Here is a 23183-nt window from a genome sequence, read left to right on the forward strand (position 1 = left end):
GAGACTGGTTTGTGAACAATATTTGAGAGAATGGTGAAATTGTGTGTGTGGAAGAACTTTTAGATCTTTGACCTTATTTCATAAAAAAATGGGTGCAAAAACAAATATGTTGCGTTGATATTTTTTTTGAGTATAATTTTGCAAAATTGTATTTACCTGTGCATTTTCTTCTGTCAGCTTCATATTTGATGCCAGGTCGTGTTAGTTTGCACTTGAAGTCGTCCTCCCAAAATTCAGCAAACCAAATGTTTCTTCTGTTGTTTTCCAAAGATCTTGAGGTGAAGTACTGGTCAAATCCTGAATCATTTTTGCAAAATTCATAATATTATATTCCTTGTTTCATGACATGACAAATTATTCTGTTTGTGACCGTTGAGGTATGTATTTCTTGTATTTGTTGCTTTTGGTACAGAAGTCCTCCGTCATTGTCAGACATCACAAGATAAGATGCTGAATGCTATTTTCCTCATTCACTTTTATTTTATTAAAGTTCTCATTTTCTCCTACCGTCAATAGAGGCTCTTTTTGGCAAGATAGTGACGGCCCCCTCCGCCACTTCCTCCAGGTCTTGGATGGGGGAGTTCTTGGCCCCCCAACTGTCAGAGCCAACAAATAGAAAGTGGCCAGTCAGATTGGCCTTTTTAGCAGCTTGCAACACTCGCCTGGAAGGAAACAGATTCAATTCAATATTTAAGTCATTTCTCTATTATGAAGACAAAAGAGGGACCAGACAGACTGTATGAGCATACAAAAAAATACAGTATTAAATCGAAAAAAATAAATAAATGTGCTTGAATATTCTGCACTTTGTTATCTGGCTCACTTCTAACCCTGATGTGTACTTTATTCTGCAATCTGGATTAATCAGACACATGACCTTTTTCCTTTGCTCCAGAAAAATGAAAGATTTAATCAAGATAAATTCTGTGTAATTTCTTCAATGCTAATTAAACTTATTATCTTGATAAAGGAGTCCAAAGTCCAAATCCCGTAGGTTCTCTTGCATTGTGCTTTATTGTTTTTCCTTTTACTGAGCATTTATCTCCAATTTTATCCAACCTCGTTTCTTAGTGGAAGATGACAGTGCTCCACTGTTTATTCAGCTTTTAAAAATGGACAGCTCTTTACCTAAATTTCGTGTTTTCATCCACTTTCTTTGCTTTCTTTGGTTGATGCATGAAAATCATTTGACTCTTTCTCTCCGAAACTGTGTTCCACCTTTCCCATAATTGTACGTTCTTGTCAATATGTCACCATCAAGATGATCTTTTCCTGCTGTAGCGTGTAAGCACTCACTTGATGTCGTCCTCGTTGGCAAAGATGATGACCCCCCGAGCGTTCGACGTTTCCATCAGTCTCTTGATGATCTTTTCAAATTCCCCAGGTCTGGGCTCTCGAGGAATTTTTATGGACTGTGCAATACACAGCCCACCTGTGTTGCACATATAGAACATGTTATAACCATTCTTTTTGTTTTTGCCTGTCCTTGCATCACATGATACCTAATTGTCTACACACACAAAAAAACTGAAAATAATATATAATCAATAAACAGCATACATCACTCAAATACAATGATACAATGTAGAATTACTCTTCTGCCGATCAGATATAATTTTCTTGTGCAAACAGCCTCTAACAGTGTCACTAAAGTTACCCACAATTTCATTTTGATCTTTTGAAGGTTTACTAGAATTATAATATCATATCATGTCATTATTATTTGATATTTGCAATGATTGGTGGCTGGTGCTCAATACACTATGACTGAGAATAAATTTGTAGAGTAAATTTTACTCTAAACAGAGTCTATTTGGTCCCACTCTAAACAGAGTAAAATATATACTTGGAAGAGAGTTGTAAAAAAAAAAGTCACTCAAGGGTTGAGGAACAAACCCACAACTTCAAGTTGGAAGACTCCCTGAGCCATGCAGCTCCTACTTTGTGTTAATTAATCGCTTGTTTCAGCTGGAATCGTAACTCCAAGACCAAATTGTTTTTTGTTCACCGTTTGGAACAACAAACAGTAGGAGTGGCATAGCTCAGGTGGAAGAGTGGCAGTCTCCCAAACTAGGGGTCGTGAGTTTGTTCCTCAACCCTTGTGTACTTTTTTTTTAATAAACTAGTAGAATTTAATAAAAATCTCTCTACTTTTTTTTTTAAATTTTGAATGTTTTACTCTCTTCCAGGTTTACTCTACAGAATTTACTGTACCAGGCGAAAAGATGATGTATTTTCAGCAAATGTGTGTGTGCGTGTGTGCGTGTGTGTGTGTGTGCGTGTCTGCGTGTGTGTGTGTGTGCGTGTGTGCGTGCGTGTGTGCGTGTGTGTGTGTGCGTGCGTGCGTGCGTGCGTGTGCGTGTGTGTGATGCGATATCAGGTATCGTGAACCCAGGCAACATCTGAGGAGCTGGGGGCTTTACCCTGTGTACTGGATATTAAATTAATATTAATGTGACTGCAGTGCAGACTGAGAAAAACAACCTGCTTCTCTGGATATCTGAAGGAAAGCATCGACTCCGCTCTCTCCGTAGTTGCCCTCTGATGCTAGTGTTGAGACGTAGTTCCAGCCCATGGCTTTCACAATGTCCACCATGGCCTGGGCCTGGTAAGAATCAGGCGGTACCACACGGGAGAAGAACTCGTATCGACTATTGTCGCTTAGCTCTGGCGCAGTGGAGGCATAGCTGATTTGGGGGATCTGAAACACACAGATTAATCAATGGTAACGAAAAATGGAAGGCAAATGAGGCAAATGATCATGTTGTTTTAAAAGGGGTACCCCAGGGTTCAATTCTAGAAACACTCTTGTTTTATATATAATGTATGTCATTTTGACACTTTTCTTTTGCTGGCTGCTTGCTACTATCAAATGTAAACATTCTTGAATGTGTACAATTAGGCATTCAACAATTAGTCAGCGCTGACAAAATTAATCTGATTGTATTTTAAAATGGCAAACCAGCAGCAACCTACAAACAGGTTTGAGCAATTGAAATGTTTACAAAATATTTTTTTAAACATCTTATTCATGCATTTTAAAGGAGACAAATGTATATATGTTTTTCCATTTTATGTGTTTCATCCACACATTTATGCTGGGGCTTTTATAAAATAATTACAATAATAATAATAATTATTATTATTATTATTTATTTATTTATTTTTAATTATTTTTTTTCTATGTATTTGATTTCTATGATGTTTCCTTGGCCAAGTCCCTCTTACAAAATATGTTGACCTCATTGCGGATTTTACCTGGTTAAATTGAATTCAGTACATACTGTACATTGATGCGTGTGATGTTTATACTGAGACTCTGACACAAGCTGACACACTGCATCGGATTAGCATCCCAAAAGTGGACTATCATAGAGAGTATTCATCTCTGCGTCATTCTCAGAAAGGAGGCAATTTTGCAATGTGATCTGCCCCGGTTTGCGTTGGGGCTGTGGCGTCATAGTGAAATACAGATGGGCAGGAACACAGCTGTAAAAGCATTTGTTTGAAGGGGAAAATAGATGAGAAGATTAATTCAGAGGTGTCCTACGTCTTTGATGACATAGTTTATGTGGATAGTTTCAACCCTGACCCAGCTAATGCCGGTCTCTGTGTGTGGCTTAACAGTGGACCCTCTGGAGCGAGAAAGGTAGACACAAGGGGTAGAGAAGGGAGAAGAAGGGAGGAGTGGGAGAACCATTTCACAGATTATCTGGAGGATTAAAGAGGTTTTAGTCAAATTATGTTAAGCACAGAGGGAGAGACAGAGATCAAGGGACTAGAAAAAGGTTAGCATTTCTCAGTTGTAAGCCATACAATATATTTAATTCTGGAGTGCAGTTTGCTGCTTTGCGTTTAACCCCATCAAGCTCAAGTTTCCTGGTAATTCATCCACTTCAGCAAGGGCTGATCTTCCAAATACAAATTCTTCAAGCACTGACCAAATTCCATGCCGTCCTAGTAGACAATAGCTCCACAATTTATCATGTCACTTATGATATGCTCTGGCACAGTGGAGTCATAATTAAGAAAGAAAAAAAGAGATGTGGCATGCTTTGGATTGTGAGCTGTTCCTTCCTTTCTCAGTATTTTCGCCATGTATGATTCTGAAACCAAGTTGACCCCGGTTTCATCTGTTTAAAAAATGTTTATATTCATGAAGGCACCTCCTGATTGTAGATTCTGCTAATGATGTGCCTACCTTTTCCAGAATATTATTATTTTTGTTGTAAAAAAAAATTTTCTTCGCCAACAAAGGATTCTGTAATCATACATTTTAGCTGTCTTTCATGAAAATCAACTCATATTGAATATTCCTCAATGGCCAAGGCAGTCACCTGATCTCAACCCATGAGGCCATAATTTAGTTTAAATTACTGGAGGTAAAAATGAAATCAGGAAGATGAATCTCATGCTGTCATTGACTTCAAAAGATGTGCAATTCATTCAGAAGACATTTTGGAAATTTTGCTAGTATTGCTCTCTGGAGTGCCTGACACAACCAAACAATTTTTTGGCGAGCTGTCGCTTCCTTAAATGTATCTGTAAGCAAGTCGTTCAAATGTTGGCACTATGTGCGCCATATGCACGGGCCCCTACACTAACTGACAAATGGCATTCTCCACATATGACATATTACATTTCATGCTTTTTTCCCTCTCTTTTTTTGCCCCTGATTTTCACTCTATATTTAAATTATTATGTATAGAGGTGGGGTGAATAGTGTCGGACTGGACCTCTACTTCAAAATAGGCTGATTTCAACAGGGATTGGAAAAGTTGTGAAGTTTGCTATAAATCTTGCTCCTTGGGGCCCTATTTTTGTACGCAGCACAAGTCTAGCGCAAAGAGCAGTTTTCTTTCTTTTGGTATTTTTGTATACGGGTGCAGGTAAAACTGTGTGTTTGAAGCGGCTCTCCTCATTCCCTTTAAAATTAGCACAAGAGAGGCATACGGTCTACATGGCTAATGTGTCGTAACAGCGCAGCTCGGCTTACCCTCTGTCTTTGACATGACATTGCCTCCGTCTCGTCTAGGGCCAGACTGGCAGTCACTTGGTTGCATCATGGGTGGAAAAAGTTGGTATGGGGGATGTTGTTGTGTATATTGGCTTAAGGTGACCAGATTTTCAAAATTCAGAACCGAGACCCTGCAATTTAGCTGGAAATGAAATACAATAAACTCTCACCAAATGTAATCGCTAGTTAATCTTCGGCAATGGAAGGTGGGAGGCGGGGGGAAATTATAATGGCCGACATGTGCCAAATCCTATCCGTCAACTTGGGGGGGGTCAATTGCTAATGCAAAATGCTATCTTGGTTGACAGTTCAACGCGCTTAACAAGTCAATGCACTCACCATTATAATCACCAACTTTTCTTGCTCTGACCCAGCAGCTATCGGAAACTGACCACATTGTAACATTGGAATTATACCATTAGAAAGTGCAGTTTGGTCGGCGAGTGGCGACCACAATCTAGGACTACATTTGCCATGACTCTTAGACACGAACACAAGAAGTAGTTCTGGTTTTATGCAAGGTTATTTTAGTTAACAAAAACTAATGAAAAAACTAAATAGCCTATTTCATTAACAAAATACAATATAAAAAACTAACTGAAACTACATTTTATGTTTACAAAACTAACTAAAACTAACTCTAATTATAGCGAAAATGTCTTTGGTAATTAATTTAATGAATGAGCCTTTTGGGGTGATTTTAAATGTGATTTCAAGTATATTTATTTTGATACTAACTCAAATAAGGATGTTTGAAAGTGTTTCACACAGACGTGACGCAGCAGCAAATAGAAAGCACCTTCAGATGACGTCGCTGCTAAGTGACAATTTTACCTGCTTGACTTTTGGCTTCAATGGTTCAGCTGGCCTGCTTTTTCATTTAACTCAGCCGAAATGCATTACTTTTTTCATTTTACCATGGTGTTTTTTAAATATTGTGCACAAGTAATACACATTAAAATACAAAAAAAAACAAAAACAAATGGAAACTAGAGCTGCGAGCAGCTATAAAGGGCCCTCGCAACCCGGGCCACGTTGGGCTACTTGCACGTCGGGGTACTGGCACATTGGGGTATGTTAGATATTATTAACATTTTAATTTTTTATTTCATATATTAACCATGTTGAAATGTTTTATAGATGTGTAAAGTAAGTGAAATAACGTTGAACTCAGTATAATTTGACCTTAACCTAAGCTGGAACACTTTGTTTAGTCTAAAATTCCTTCTCAGTGTGCGAAAACACATTCTGTTCGTGAGAACAGAATCTGCCTCGAACACACACACACACACACCCACAAACACTGACTCTGTTGGCATCATCGCTCACGGCCACTCTAAATCTAGTTCAACTTGTTTGTGAGATATTGTTTTGAGAAAAGTACCCAGAGAGTATATTTTGTCTAAAAATGAAAGACAGGTGCGGTCTGTTTACGGGGATGATGTTGTGTGACATGCTGAGTGAGTGAGAGCCAATCTGTTCTGCTCATTCTTGGAAGGAGGAAAAGGGGCGTTTTGACTATAAGAAGCCCTCTTCCGTAAGGGAGGGGGCACAATGGGCACTCTGAAAATTCCACCTCCTACGTGATGTTCAGGGTGGTCCCGATGTCCGGAGATCTCTGTTTTAATAAATCATCTTTGCAAAGGTGTTTTTTCTTACATTAAAAATCTGTCTTCATATTTTTGGAACACGCAGAAGAGGAATAAATTTAACCTCTTTAGGTACAAATAAAATCATAAAATCATAAAATCAAAATGGCGGACTTCCTGTTAGGTTTAGCATATGGTTACATAATACTTTTTTTGTAGGTCTTAGGTTGATAGGTATGCATCACAATTTTCACAAATGTAGCTGGATCATACAATCAGAAATGCTTCATAAAAATGTGTAGGGGGCGCAATTGAGCCATTTATTGGAAATTGCGCAAGACATCTCTAAACTATTCATGTTCATGACAGGTCTGATGTGCGTGCAAGGTTTCATGAGTTTTCGCCCATTTAGATTTGTTAAAATATGACCTCAATGAAACAGCCCACAAAAAAGGCAACAAGTTCCAAATCAAAATGGCGGACTTCCTGCTAGGTTTAGCATATGGATCTAAAATAGTTTTTTGTACCTTGAGGGCTGTTACATATGCCTTCAAACGCACAACCAAGACATATTTGTCTTGTTTGTTGTGCGAGATTAAAATGTCAAATTTTTCATTATATGTCCCTTTTACAACTCATGGAAACAGTTTTGAGGGCTGTTACATATGCCTTCAAATTTTGGTGAAACATACAACCAGGAATGCTTCATTAAGTAAGAATTTTGAAACGCAAAATTTGGTGCCCAGCCTGTGGGGTCTTCCTGTTAGGTGTAGCATATGGCACCATTTTTTGTAGGTCGTGGGCTGCTTCATATGTGTCCAAATTTTCGTAGCTCTAAGTTAAACATAAAACCGGGAATGCTTTAGTAAGTCGAGATTTTGAAACTCCAAATTTGATGCTTTACCCCAATCATATAGTACGTTGAAAACTGAAGATTTTTTTCCACCCCTGATGTTGTCCCAGGTGTTGAGATGGTACAGCCCAAGCTTGAAGTCAATTGGGTTAACCGTGTAGGACAAGGGGGCAGACGTATTAGGTACAGCTATCAAATATTTTTTTGTTCATCTGGATGTGCTACAGGTGCCACCCAATTTGCGTAGCCGTAGGACAATCGTAGCGGGACAGGGATCTGTTAAACCTATGTAGGGGGCGCTACAGACCCATTTTTCTGTTATCATATATCGCGACTTTAAAATATTAAATTTTTCGCCAGGCCCGATCTGTGTGTAAAGTTTGGTGAGTTTTCGTTCATGTTTAGTGTCTCAAAATCGTGATCGTTTGTGTAGAATAATAATAAGAATTCCATCAGGAACAACAGGGACCTCGCAGCAAATTAAAATTAAGCACTTTTTTAAATAATTAAAACTAATAACTACCAGAACCACCTTGGAAACTAATTAAAACTAGCTAAATTTAAAAAACAAATCTCAAAACGAAAAAAAAAACTAAAATGAAAATTCCCGAACTATAATAACCCTAGTTCTATGTAATAGTACATAGGAATTTAACTGTTAAATTCCCTTTTAAAGTATACATCTCAATGACAACTTTGTGATTGACATGGCAAAAAACTGACAAGACGGCACTGGACCTGCAAAAAAAAAAAAAAAAAAAAAAACATCAGGACAAAACAACAGGAACTCAGGAACCGGGACTGTCCTGGCCACACCGGGACGTCTGGTCACCCTAAATTAGCCACACTGGGGCTAAATTCAAAACAGCTAGAGCTAGCTTGAAGGCAGCTAACAAAAGACATACTTGGTTGTGCGAGATGAAAATGTCTAATTTTCTCTTATGTGTCCGTCCCCTTTACAACTCATGGAAACAGTTTAAATTCATAAAATAAAATAAAAGCATAACATGTCACCTTTCAAAGACATACTCTACTTACAGTTATGCCACTTTGTTGTAGAACAGTAATGATGACCAATGTGGTGTGTATAGGTTGAAACAGCTCCTCCTCTGTCTAAGAGCAGATGTTCAGTGTATGTGAGTGGAGAAGAATGTGCAGTGGAGCGTGCGGCACATATGGACAGTAGGCAGAAACACACCATTTAGCTAAATCTACTCCTCTCCGGCGAGGCCACAAGTTGCTGTTATCCTGGAACCAATGTCATCCTCTGGCCTGATGCTCTATTTTCAGCCCAGGGTCCTGAGCTGCTGAGAGGGGCTTAGTGGAGGTTGGGATCTATAATTCTGTAGTTAACATCTGCCCTTTATGCAGGCTGCCGCTCCTTGGCTCCAAGGGAGCATCCTCGTCATAAAGAATGCAAGTAGCCCTCAGGAAGGAGGAGAAATACACTTTACCCTTGCTTGCCTCTAAAACTTTGCTTCTTTGAAAGGGTCTGATTTTCATATGGAGCTTTTTCTACATTTACAGACTATATTCGATGACATCATGTGGGATTTAGACTCTGTGTCCTAACTTTGCTATGATGAGCAGTACAATCATCACAGGTCAATTGTCTGTAAAAAAAAATAAAATTAATTTTTTTTTTAAATAAAATTAAAAAAATAATAATAATAAAACTACAAAGCTGCAGATTAGCCAGTGGTGGATTGTATTTACAGTCTACATTAAGGGTCACCAACCGTTTTGAAACTGAGATACTTCATGGCTACTCAATAATGCGATGGGCTGGCAGTTTGACGCACACTTCTGAAGTAATACAATGACCTTTAATTATATTTTACTACTAATTCAGACTGTTCGTGACTGAATGTAAAGAGATTGTTCATGTTAACTCATCACTGCCATTGAGGGCTGTAGATGTCAAAAATGCATTAGAATTATTTCTATTAGTTTAACATTTTTTACACTTTTGTTAAGTTTTTGTTGTTGTTGAGTATGAAAACCTAGGGAATTTTTTTTTTTACATTTAGAACAAATATAAAATTTATGATTAATCGTGAGTTAACTACTGAAGTCATGCCATTAATTACAAAAAAAAGTTAATCGCCTGACGCCCCTAATTTTTAATAATCTTTTCTTCTTCTTCTTTTTTAAAGTAATTTTAAATATTTTATTTTTTTAAAGAAAAGATTATTAAAAAATTAGGGACGTCAGGTGATATATATTTTTTTAATCATAATTAATCGCATGACTTCACTAGTTAACTGACACACATTTTATATCTGTTCTAAAAGTACAATAAAACATTTCTAGGTTTTCATACTCTTGTTAAAAAAAGTGGGAAAAAATGTTGAACAAATAGAAATAGTTCAAATGAATTTTTGACGTCTATAGCCGTCAATGGCAGTGAATGAGTTGATAAGCTTCTTACAATGATTATCAACAATAATTTGACAAGGTAGGAAACAGATAAACATCCGTTTGTAAACTTTTTCTGTAAATATCTGCAAGTGTTTACTTATTCAAAGGATCGCTTCAACAACATTCTAAGAATATCACAATTTCCCCAGAACAGACCAATGATGCAGTCCTTGGTGGTGCCCACAGGCACCATGTTAGTGACCCTAGCGCAGAGGTGGGCATTGAGGGCCGATATCCTGCAGGTTTTGCATGTTGCCCTTCTCCAACACAGCTGATATATGATCAGCTCATTAGCAAGCTCTGCATAAGCCTGATAATGATCCTGTTGATTGGAATCAGCTTGTATTGGAAGTCAGAAACCTCCAAAACCTGCAGGACTGCGGCCCTCGAGGACCGAGATTGCCCACCTCTGCCCTAGCGCCAAGTCTGGTCCTCAAGAGCCCCTATCCACCCTATTTTCCATGTTTCCCCTCCTCCAGCACACCTGAATCAAATGATCAGCTCATCAGCAAATTCTGCAAAAGCCTGATAATGATCCCCATTATTTGATTCAGGTGTGTTGGGGGACAGAAACATGGAAAACAGGTTGGATAGGGGCTCTGGAGGACCAGACTTGGAGACCCCTGTTGTAAACCTTGTGTTAGATTAGGCCTTTTTATGATTAGACGACTTGAGCTAGGCTGTTGAGTTGCTGTGGCCTGTCCTAGTTTGGCGCCTTCCTATCTATCTATACTCTGGCAAACTTTTCTGGTTGAAACCATGAGATAAGACTAGCAGGTCACACATTTTCACATGGGCTAGGCTTTGTCGTCCTCCGTATGGGTGGACGGCCAAGACCGTAAAAGAGTAGGAACCATAGACCTTCTTCCGCATCTAGCAAAAAAGGCTCCACAGCTGTGTGTCCATCCAGTAAATAGTTCAACTGAGAAATATGCAGTCTCCTGATTGCTATTATTAGCATAGATAGCATTAAAGTTAAAAGAACGGGTGAAAGTTCTCGTCAGAACTTTACATTTCAGATGAACATGTACATTTCCCTCAGTCAGTTATGATCAAATCAAACAATACAAACATGTTTTTCTCCGGGACGACTTTCAGGTAAAAAAATTTCCACGAGCGATTATCTGTAACTGTTTTAGATTTTGGACCTTACTTAAGTGTATACATTGACTGCATTTAACTAATTTATAACTCCATAGCTTTGCAGCAGTAGCAATCAATCATTTATTTCAATGGCAATGTTCGACATTTTTGTGACCTTCAGGATTTGAGAAAGTAAGAGTGCCTTATTTCAGAAAGAAAAAAAACTTTTGGTACCAGTGTTAATTCAAAATGTGGACATCTTTGAACATTTGCGGTGCGCCTGAGGCTGTGTTTACACTTGACATGTTTGATTTTGTTAAAACAATCACAAGTGTGATCACTTTGCTTGTGGAGTCCATTCAAAAGTGAATAAAACACTTGGACGGAGAAAATTTGAAGATTTGGCTTTGGTAAGCGAACTTTGGAGTGGTTCAGTCACAACGCGTCAACACTACATGAATCAAATACATAAATTAAGTAAACGAGGACCAAACGTGATTTCAAATGCAAAGTTTTAAACTAAAAGTGTGACGCTAAATATTAAAGTGTGAAGCCTAAGTAGCCTTATGTAGGGCTAATTGAAGAAAATCACAAGCCCATACAGTCAAGTGATTTTATGTGACTCGTGATAGCTAGCTTCACTTGACTTGTGTTCAAAAACAGTACACAGTAAATTCTGTAGAGTACATTTTACTCTATTTCGAGTGGGACCAAATAGACTCATTTAAAAATACACTTAAAAAAGTAGTAAAAAGAGTAAAAAATACACTTGGAAGAGAGTAAAATAAAGATTGGGGGGTAAAAAGTCACGTAAGGGGGTTGAGGAACGAACTCACGACCTTCAGCTTGGCAGACTGCCACACTACCACCTGAGCTACACCACTACTACTGTTTGCTTATATCCGAGAGGAGACCAAAATAATATTTTAGACCAAAAATGATTGTCTTGGAGTTAAGACGATTCCAGTTGACACAAGCGATATACAAACACACAGCAGGCGCTGCGTGGCTCAGGGATAGTCTCCTAACCTGACGTGGGTTTGTTCCTCAATCCTTGAGCGACTTCTTTTTTTTTTTTACTCTCTTCTAAGTGTAAAATGTACTCTATTTACAGTGGGACAAAATAGACTCAGTTTAGAGTAACATTTATCATTATGAAACTGATCATAAACAAATACCTGGACAGGGGTACCTATATTCCAATAAGTGTAACTGCCTCGCACCTTAGTCACACATCTAGCCCATTAACAAACACAGAACAGCTAGCAGTTTTGACGAGCAGCTAGTTTAATTTTTGACTTTTCCTCAGAAAGACAAACTATTGATGTTGCACTTTCCTAAAAGAAAACATTTAAGCTGCTGATTTTTTATTTAAAATTAAAAAAAAACACATTAAATTTGTCCCTCTTCCTTATTGTACAAAGGTGTGCCAACTTTCAAACGATAGTATGTACAGTATAACAAACAATGAATATTCATTCATGTGGTTTCCATGTGGCCTTCTAAGGGCTATCGTAACCACGATGTGGACTGCGATGAAAAACGAAGGTTGCCAACTTTACTCTAAATTGTTCAAAGTTGTGAATTTGAATGGTTGCCGGTAAGTGCACTGTGATTGACAGAATAAGCGATGGAAAATGGATGCCTTTCACATGCCACATCATCATCATCATACTTGCTGGAAAGGAACTCAAATAGTTGCCAGTCTAAAAGAGAGAGACATCTTACCGAAAAGAGCCTAAGCACATTGGCCACCATGATGGATACGGAGCTGCCCGAGGCCCCGATCACACCAACCACCCTCTCTGGTTTGGGGATGATCGGAGGTTCTCCGTTGGAGCAGCGCACGTCAGACGTGTCCTTTTGAATGAGGGCTTGGACAAAAGTCAGTGATTGCTCCAGCGCGTACGTATCTCTCGAGCAGGTGTCCAGTATTCGGGCTCCCAGCGTGATGTTGGGCAACAGGTCCGGATCACTGTTGATCTGGTCCAGCGCATATAGCATGGCTTCCAATCGATGGATTCCCTTTTCCCTTTTAATGTCTCCGCAGGGAACTCCCACTGGCCCTCTGGAGTGTACTGGGAAAAGCCCCCCCAGGGTGATGTCACCCTCAATTTTGAGAGACTGAGGCTGAGTGCCCTGTTGGGCCCGCAAACCCGGGAGGGTCCCCACCAACAGCATCCACAGCAGTCTGGACAATTTCCTCAGCCAGCTACAGTGATGGGACAAGAGGGCTTGTGATGTCATGATGCCGACCAGCAGAGGTACGTGGAGCCTCGCACCTCTCCTTCTACCTTTGACACCTGCGGGGTCATTCACACAGAAGACTTGAAGATTCAGTCATCATCTCATCAGCTAGCTCCATGTGCTCTGCTTTTACACTTTTCCCGTGGATTTCAGATTTACTGTATGAGTAAATACACTCCCTGGATACTTCATTAACTTCACTGATGCAGTCTGCTGAGATGTAAAACTTTATATTGTGGCATCATAATTTTGATTTTTATTTCCATTGACACTACCAGTGTGGCAATAATATAAGAAGTTTATTTTAGTTGTGTGCAGGGGTTTTCTTTTATTAGAAATACCTGAACTATGTACTGTCATTTTACACCACTGCAAGCAAATATATTAATTAGGGCTTGGTACTTGCAACATCGGCCAATACTAGTATCAGTATAGGCCCAGTTGTGGCCATTTTGTGACTAGGAAGTAGAAATTATTTAAAGAAAAAAATCCATTAATTTAATTCAATTTTAACAAAAATAAATATTGGGATATATAGATTATTATTATTATTTTTTTATTATTATTATTATTATTATTATCTGTCATTGTTTTCTGGGGGAAATTTTATGTATCAAAAATACTAGTGCAGTGGTATCAGTATACTCTAAAAATAGATTGGTCAAATTTACAAAAAAAAGGGGTTAAATTTGACCAATCTAGCTGGTAGTTATGTGTCCGACAGATCCTTTGGTTAAAACAACCATTCTAGAATGGTAGGTGTTTTCAACCGATATATATTGATGATTAGGCCAACCAATGCAAATTGGTCATTCTGACCAAGATATTGATTAATCTGTGTTAGAGACTGACATTTTTTCGGGATTCCCGTGGGTCCTGGTCATGCCTAGTGATCTATCTAGACATACATTTCCATTTTAAACACTACATTATATATAGTAATCACTTATAATAATTAATAAATACATTTAGAATACACTAACTTGATACAATAAATATATTTCCAAGTGATCTATCTAGACTTACTTTCTATTGTAACAAATTTCATTGGTTGTTTGGCTAACCAATAAAATTGGTATGCCCGTAACCACCCTGAATGGTTAATGTCTGACCAATCTATTGGTTAATTAAGCCACTATGATCTTAACCTACTAGATTGGTAGTTTTTTTTTTTAACCAATTAATTTTAGAGTGTACTTGGTATAAGTATCACAGACTACTCAAGAGTTCGAACATCCCTAATAATGATAAATATTTTACACTAATACTTAACGTATTTTCTCATTGCCCTGTGAGGATGTAACCGATGAAATGTCCACTCGTGACTTATAGGTGAGTTTGACAATAAACTCGGCATGATGAGCCATGCAACTTTATCAGTTAGGCTAATTGTACTCTAATTGAATGTAGGCTATGCAAAGAATGCAGAACATTTGTATGATAAACATAAAGTTGTAACATTGAAGGCTACATTACAAGTCAAAATTTGAATTGTCCATCTTGCATACAGCTTTTATAAGAGCACACCATAGTAAACATAACACATTTTTCAAAACAGAAATCGTCTACTGAAACATTTCTTCATTGCATGCATAGAGAGAAGAGGTCCAAAATAGCAATTCCCAAATAAGTTTACAGCACTTTTAAAAATATATATATTTTTACATTTTTAATTTTCTAGTTCATATGGTATCATCTGACAGTTTGCACTTAAGTGTATATTGTTAATAAACCAACACATTTCTCCACTTTGGTGCATGCAATTGAGTAGAATACTGACGTGACACCTTGCACCATTACAACAGATGCAGACCAATGTAAAAAAAAAAATATTAAAAAAAAAAAGGTCACTCACCTGCCCATTCTTCACCACCTTCTGGACCAATTTTATCCCTCCCACGTGCTCGTATCCATATTTCCTTCAAAGTGGGATTCTATCTCAGAGGCCAGGCTCCCCTCTCCACGCCAATCATCGATCCTTTATCATTTCACTCACACAAACAAAAAAAAATAACAAAAGCGCACTAAAAACTTGTAATTGAGATGAATCAACCCGAAAATGAAACCCTGATTTTTCAGCCTTTAGGGTAATGCTATCATGGCAGAGTCGAGGGAAAGTGTCGGGCGAGGAGGGGGTGGGGGGCGGAAAAAGTGCAATATCACAGCAATGAGATTCTACAAATCACTGCCAAATCCCTTAAAAGCTCTCTCATGCTCTCGCTCGTTCTTTTCCTTCTGTGCGCATCTCTGCGCGGGTGCTCCACCCTCCTCCTCCTCCTCCTCTTCCTCTATTCCACTCACTCGCTCTGGTGAACTCTCTCCTCACTCACTCCGTCTCTCGGCGCACTAATGGCCACAGATTGGGATTATCATGCAGGCGTCTGTGAAGAAGCCACGAGGTGGACTAGCCCACTTTTTTTTTTTCCATACAGCTGAACCAAATGCAGAACTCTCTCCACCCCCCACTATGATGGACCTCGGTCACTTTGAGAGATTAGATGAGTGATTTGATTCATGCTCTGTCTCACTCGCACATATTCGCTCTCTCGTTCATATCGTTATCTTTCTTTCACCCACCTGTCAATAATAGTGAGATGAAGCAAGTAGAGAGCAGCTGCTTTAGATGTTTCTGAAGTTGATCACCCCAAAATGGGGTGGGGGAAACGGAGAGCCACAAGTACACCTTCGGCCGACATAAAGTTCATCTTGTAAATGCTAAATGAAACCACTCACAAGGTGCATGGAACAGACACTCACACTGAACTTTTGACTTGGACTGCATTTTATTTAACAAAAAACTGACTGTGGATTGTATGATAAACAATGACTTCACGGTTACAGAGGAGGTTACAAGAATGCGAATGGTGTGCCATCTCTCACTGAGGTGTTCTGTTACCCTGGCAACCCCACTGAAAAAGTTCTGGCTACGCCTCTGGGCGCGAAGGTTATTTCATGGAGGGAGACTGACGTTGATTAGCATAGTGCTTTATGACTCCCTGTAATGACTCTTTTATTAGCCTCTGACTAATTAATTTATTAGTCTCTCGCCAAGATGCCTGCTTGATTGCTTCAGATACTTGCTTACTTGTGTTTCTTTCTTTCTTTATTTTAAATGTAAGGGTATGTTTTTTGTTTTGTTTTTAGGGTTTTTAGGTACTAATAGTATATAAAATTCACCCCCCAAAAAATTACTATTAAAAAAAAAAGCTCTATAAATCCCAATATTGTATTTTTCCCTCAAATTGGATCAATAGGACTCATGGCTCAGGGGTAGAGTGGTCGTCTCCCATCTGTGAGTTTCGATCCTCACCCCAGGTGGCCATGCCAAAAGTGTGAGCAAGACACTGAACCCTTTGCTCCCAGTCGACCACTGGTGTGTAAATGGGTGAACGTGAGTCATTGTAAAGCGTTTTGGCCACCATGTGGTGTAGTTAAAGCGCTATATAAAAAGCAGTCCATTTACCACCAAAATAATGGAAAATTTCCATTCCTCTAATTTCTAGCGCATGATTGTAAAACGGCCACTAGAGAGCAGCCGATATCTGGTATCAGCCCATCCCTGTTTGTTTTTTTTGTTTGTTTTTTTAAGGAAGTGTGGGATCAGTTTGCAGTTGATAACGTCTCACTTATTAGCCCCACACATGTCAGTTAGGCTCAGAACATATCTGCCTGTGGTCTTATAAAATTGACCAAAATCCCATTAAATCAGCTGCGTGACGATTAATACACTTTCTGCCACCAAATTGTCAAATGTGCCGGGTGTCTTTTTAAGGACACACCCTCGCAATGCCGTTTGATTGCAGCCGTTGCAACCAATTGGACCAGTTTGTAGCCCATCATGTGTCAATTAGAAGCTTGATTATAGTGTCACACCTCATCTGATTTACACACCTCTGGTTACAAAGGAACCACACGCGTTTTGCATTCATTTTGTTTTGTGTTTATTGTTAGTTTCTATTAGAAAAGCTGCTCCAACGCTTGTCTGTTCAGTCATTCCAGGACAATGAAGGTACACAAATCATACATGTATTGAGGGGGTTATTGGTTTACAAAGTACATCATTAAATAATTGGAGGTTACTAACATGTGAAATTAACTAGTTAAAAGAATACTTGAATCTTTGAGCCACTTTAAACAGTAAGCAGGTTTTGTCTATAATTAATGTGGAAAACTTGTTTCATGAGCAACCTTTAAAAACTATTTTTCCACTTGGTGTCGATTGAAGATGACATCACCTGTGCTGAGGAAATAGGTAATGACCAATTATGGCTCACCTGTTTTCTGGGTTTGCTCAGCAAACTGAGCAGAAGTGGAAAAATTCATTTTTAAAGGTAGTAATTGTTTATGAAAAATAATTATGTTATTACATTAATTCTAGACAAGATTATCTTCTTTACTGTTGAAACTGGCTCAATGAGTCAAGTATCCTTTAAAGATGCATTGCAGAGGTTGTCACATTTTTACTCATAACTGCCGCCTCTAGCCTAAAGTGTAATTGCAGCCTCTGTGTCAAGCCTGTGCATACGCCTGCGAATACGTGCACTCGAATAAACTCTTCATTTTGGGCCGTTTTCTTAGAGTCTGAGCTGTGTTCTTGTTGTTTTCAGTTTCCATCCCAATTGTGTCATACGCTAGCTAACACAACACTACATGTCCAAGGTGGCGAGCATGACGTCACATGCATGATAAAAATCTTAAGCATTAAAATTTTAAACTCCGCAATGCATCTTTAAAGCAGTGCCGTAAGAAAATGCTGTCACTTAGTAAAAGAAGGCACAATCAAAAAACCTCAAGTGAATTTGCAATATCGCTAAGATTCGTCCTATTCCATCTGCTTGTAGCGCAGAGATTATAATTCATGCATTTGTTACGTTGCGCCTCAACTACGGTAATGTAATTGCTCGCCTCTAGTCTTCCTATGTCTAGTATTAAAATGTTGCATTTAGTAGAAAATGCTGCAGCTAGACTTCGGACAAGAACAGGAAAGTCCGATCATATTACCTCGATACTAGCCAAAGTCAACTTGCATTTGCTTCCAGTCCACTTGAAATGTGATTTTCAAAGTTTTGGTACCTACATATAAAATATTATACGGCTCAGCGCCTTCCTATCTCGTTGATTTGGTTCCGGCCCCAAATCAATTGGACTCGACTTGAGCAACATTACAATAGAGAGGCATAGTAGGCCTATATGTTCGTCAAAAACTCAAAACTTAAAAAACTTAATATTATTGCAAGCCACTGTAACCTTATGCAGTTTGAGCATTAGCACCGCAGTTACATAATACGGTACCTACAATTTTGGTTTACAGCTCTAAAACGCCAGCTGAACCAACTGGAATTGTTATTCTATGGACCTTCGGGCACCTGTGTTCTGAAAAATGCGTTTCACAGAGTGGCAAATGAATTAGTTCATGGTAGGTCAAGTTTGAAAAGCGCAATTTTCTTTTAACTCTAACTCAACTGCCTGTACTGGACTTTGAAAGGCTGTGGCAAGACCAGTTTCAAAACATATTTTTATTTTGTTTTGACTTCTTTCTTTTTTTATATGTATCTCACTGATCCTGTTCCTGCCTGTTGCTGCTTGATTAGCCCAGATAAAGACTCTGTGAGTCGAAACGCGTTGGCAATAAAATTTCAGAAGATTGCCGCGACTCTTCCAGTGCTTTTTCATTAAAAAAAAAAATTTGCACACTGAATTTGAAGTGCACCTGCTGTGAGCAGCTTCTTATACTGCCACTACTGCTTACACACTTTTTGGATCCAAGCACGCTCTTCTCCCTTCTTTTGGTATTTTTTATTTAGTTTTGACCCTTTTATTTGTTTTAAATCTGTATCTGACTGTTCTGGTTGCTGCCTTAACGACACATATTAAAAAATACATACGGTTTGGCATTAAAAGGATATGATGAAGGAAAGATGTGCACATTAAACTCATTTGATCTACTAAAGGGAGCCCAGGTAAATTTAATAATACTTTGAGGATCCCTGAACTACAACATGACGTAAGAATACAAGCTCAGTTACTGCCATAATTACTGTTTTTCATTCTATTGTTTTATTTATTTTTACCAATCCTTTTTTTATGTCCTACTCCGGTTTTAATAGTAGTTAAATGGTACAATCCAGCCCATACACATCACTGCACTAGGAAAGGAACTTCTTCCTAAACCGAGGACTCCCTGTAATGCTCATAAGAAATTGTCCAAAACTACCCTAAGAAGACCGACTTCTCCAGGCCATCCTCCGCTTTGGTATACTCCAGGTGAGATTTGAAATACTGGCTTTTATACCGTGGGCTGTTCCGGACGTACTCTAGGTAGTCTGGCGTTCCAGGACAGATGACGTTATCAGCCAGCAGGATGCTCCCTTTCCTAAGTAGGCCGCACTCCTGATGAAACAAAGTTGGTGTCAAGCAGGCAAACGTTAAAACGCCATCAATAGAAAATGACCTGCCTCCATCAGTTTGGTGTCCAGGAGATAACGATTCTTCCAGTGATCCAAGAAAACCAAGTCAAATGTTTTTACTCCAAACTTCTCCTTCATTTTGGGGATCCACTCACCAGATTCTCCTTCCACCAACTGCACCTGCAGAACAAAACACATGTGCACACCCGTCTTGGACTGCTCTTTTTGGGTGATTTGAAAACGGAAGCTTTTACCTTATCACCAACACCGGCCCATGCTATGACTTGCCGAGCAATAGCGGCATAGTCTGAATTGAATTCAAGTGTGATGAGCTTGGCATGAGGTGGCAGCAAACTGGCGATGCGAACTGTGGAGTAGCCACAGTAGGTGCCCAGCTCAAGCACACAAACTGGATTGGCCTCAGACACCACAGAGTCAAGAATGCAACCTATGGAAAACATGTAACAAATAATAATAATAATAACAATAATTAATTAATTTATAAAAATAAAAATAATGTATAACTGAGTTAGATGGCAATTGTCCATGTGCATGTAGAGTCATCACTAATTAAAAAGTAACTAAGCACAAATACTTCATTAGTATACTTGAGATTTTTCAAGTTTCTTTACTTGAAAATGTACATTTCTAACTACTTTTTTTCTTTGGAGTAGGAGTTAAATCACTACTTCTATCTCTTTTTTTTTTTTTTTTTTTTTTTAAAGATCTTTACTTCTTCATAAGTAGAGAGTGTCAGAACTTTAGCCATTCCTGAGAGTTTATTGCTACCTTTCTCGTCGCCTACATTCATTGCCCACTCATTGTGGTTGCAGAATTCATCAATGGTTTTGACCACGCTGCGAGGGTCCCCTCTTGTGGCCCTTTTCTGTACTGCAGCCAGGAGCCTCTGAAAGAAAACCGAAACGATATGGGCAGGTACAAATTAATAATCGTACTGTATGCTATGTCCATTTGTTTTGATGCTGTTGTAGCTGAAGTAGAAATACTAATTATATAAATACATACAGACTACAGAATATTAAACTCACTTTTCAAAGGGGCATTTTAATGAAAGCAGACAAAAGCTTCTGTAAATTGTGGTTAAAATTTGCGTTTTTGGACACTATTTTCTGTAGGAGATATCACACATGAAAAGGCCTTTTTTGGGAACCGTTGTCACATTACTATTGTTAATTCCTCTTCCACCGTCGAGTGACCTCTTAAACGTGGTACAGAGACTGAACAGGCGTGTTCTCGTGTCGGTTTTTGAGTACAAACTTTATTTTAGCCTTCCAGCCAACAGACGCAAGCTCCACTGCTCCATTTACTCCCTGAGCCGACACCGCCTCCCCGTGCCAAGGTGCGGCACTGCAACACTCTCACCCCCATCATTCCGTTCTTAAAGGGCCAGGCTTGGCCTGTAACACTTTTCTGATATTGTCGATATTTGTTATCTTATCAACTTATGACTATAACTGCGACCAAAATTTATAAATTTCTTTGCTAAGTCAGTTTGGTTGATATGACTATCTGCATGGCTGACAGAATGTAATTCTATTTGAATTACTGTACAACCTCTTATATGCCAATTAAGACATGCTGTCTGTAAGTTTATATGTTTATAATACAGTATTTATATTCATGCTCAGTGTGCATTATCAGTGGCCACACAAGACAAAATAACTACTGTGGTGGTTCTGATGTCACTTAATCTCATAGACCAAAATCTATGGGGAGAGGTTTGTCTAAAATCTCACAAATGTTTCTAGAGGGAAAAAATAGTGTGCTGTAAGCACAGTTTAAATGCAAGTAAAAATGGTTGATTATCTAAAAATGAAAACCAGTTAGTTGTTCATTAAGTGGAAATGTGTTTTGTGTATTTAGAATTGTTTTTAACCAAGCAAAAATATATTTTTGCCATTTTTTTCGCACCTGAGGACGTGTGGATTGGGTCAGCGTGTCCAGTATCCACTCCACAATGACATCATGCCAAACAAGCGCCAGGCCTCCATGATATTGTACAGCGCCGGGGATCACCCATTTATACAGAGCATAGAGTAGAACTGCTCCGCCAGTGCAGTAACCAACAAACCACAACATCCTACAAAAATCAGGGAGAAAGAACAAAAATCATTTAGGCAGGGTTGAGCCTGTGTTGCTGTATACAAGCCCAATCATAAAAGGCACGCAGTGCTGTAATCACACATCTGCATAGAGATAAATGGAGGCACTCATATCCGCTTTCACCATCGCTCTCCCTTTGTACTAGGCTAATGAGATGGGTGTTTACTATGCAGTGACACACAATGTGATGAATAGGGGTGTTAGAAAAAATCGATTCGGCAATATATCGCGATATTACAGCGCGTAATTCTCGAATCGAATCGATTTTCAAACATACATTTTTTATAGGAATATTCAACAAAACGTCTTATTTAGGGTTAGGATTCACACATGAAGCATGGAAGAATGATATATTAATGAAACATTAAGCATTAATATGTTTATTTCAGTGCTGTTCAAACATGAAACAGAATGCAACCTGAATTTTCAGATGAATAAATACATTTTCATACAAATCTCAGTGTACATGTACAAGTTCACTGATTAGTATTTTGTAAATTTGAGTTTTAAAAAAATCGCAATCATCAATTTATAGCTTTGTATCGGGATTAAACGGTATCGAATCGAATCGTGACCTATGAATCGTGATACGAATCGAATCGCCAGGTACTAGGCAATTCACACCCCTAGTGATGAAGATCATTTCATATCAACTGCAATAAGAAGAGAGTCCACACAGTCTGTGTTAGTATATTTTTACCACACAGGGATAATATATCAAGCAGGACATAAAAGTGTGGATGAAATAGGTACCACTCGACCTGTACAAGCAACATGAGAACTCCACGCCAAAGCTCCTTTTGTGAGAATGTAGTGCCACTATGAAAGAAGACCAGCCACGGTTGAGCTAATTCCTTGTGATTTGCGGTTTGTGTTGCATGGCAACTGGCTGCGGGTTAGGAACTGTGCCACAAAAGGCAGACTACAAGGAGTTTAACCTTTACTTGTGCACTACACAATCCCACACTGCTCCCTTGTACGGGAAAAACAAGACATGCAAGTTGGCATCCCCATAAATGCTTAAACATAATGGCATGTAAATGTGCATCATGGTAAGCATACATAAAGGACTCATCTAAATAACAAATCTACAATACATGAGCTGTTATTGTTGTTGTTTTTTTTACACGCACAAGAGTGAAAAGTATTTGTCACGTGTCAGTGGTTCATAATGAAGGCAATCATGATTTTCACAACACCTGTTGAACACAAAACCCTCCCCGTTTAAGCCCACAGAAAGTCATACTCACATTTGAGAATGGAGCCGTCCTCACTGCCGGAGGCAAAACTTGCAAAAATCAGTAACACAGAGACATGTCGACATCTGTTTGCGCTCACATTTAACTCCTCCCTCTGCTTCCATCCGCCCCCCTTGTTGAGCGCAGCTCAATGTGAGCGTGCAAGGAATGTGCGAGAGACCAGATTTCAGTGGGTTGGTCAAG

The 23183-nt window shown here is 38.8% G+C and overlaps 2 protein-coding genes across 4 annotated transcripts in view; both read right to left on the reverse strand.

Annotated features, from left to right (window-relative positions):
* grm6b (glutamate receptor, metabotropic 6b) overlaps nt 1-15523 on the reverse strand; it is a 32784-nt gene extending 17261 nt beyond the window's left edge. Inside the window, exons 1-6 of one of the 2 annotated variants that reach the window (XM_077573756.1) lie at nt 15066-15523; nt 12692-13266; nt 2485-2701; nt 1297-1432; nt 508-662; nt 157-297 (exon numbers count right to left, since the gene is read on the reverse strand). In XM_077573756.1, the coding sequence (XP_077429882.1) occupies nt 157-297; nt 508-662; nt 1297-1432; nt 2485-2701; nt 12692-13210 (1168 nt within the window). In that variant the 5' untranslated portion in view covers nt 13211-13266; nt 15066-15523. Of the gene's footprint in view, nt 1-156; nt 298-507; nt 663-1296; nt 1433-2484; nt 2702-12691; nt 13291-15065 lie in introns of both variants that reach the window. The other variant, XM_077573757.1, reaches the window with a different exon arrangement.
* A 1604-nt stretch (nt 15524-17127) lies between these two features.
* comtb (catechol-O-methyltransferase b) lies at nt 17128-23135 on the reverse strand. 2 transcript variants are annotated; one of them, XM_077574184.1, is made up of 7 exons: nt 22992-23135; nt 21550-21718; nt 20407-20524; nt 19872-20065; nt 19666-19797; nt 19401-19600; nt 17128-19297 (listed from the first exon to the last, which is right to left on the reverse strand). In XM_077574184.1, coding segments are annotated over exons 1-6 (795 nt in total). In that variant the 5' UTR covers nt 22994-23135; the 3' UTR covers nt 17128-19297; nt 19401-19420. The 2 variants fall into 2 exon arrangements, with proteins under 2 accessions (XP_077430310.1, XP_077430309.1); XM_077574183.1 differs by having other exon boundaries at nt 17128-19600.
* Nucleotides 23136-23183: the final 48 nt, after the last annotated feature.

This window comes from Vanacampus margaritifer, chromosome 8 (assembly GCF_051991255.1).
Source record: "Vanacampus margaritifer isolate UIUO_Vmar chromosome 8, RoL_Vmar_1.0, whole genome shotgun sequence".
NCBI lineage: Eukaryota > Metazoa > Chordata > Actinopteri > Syngnathiformes > Syngnathidae > Vanacampus > Vanacampus margaritifer.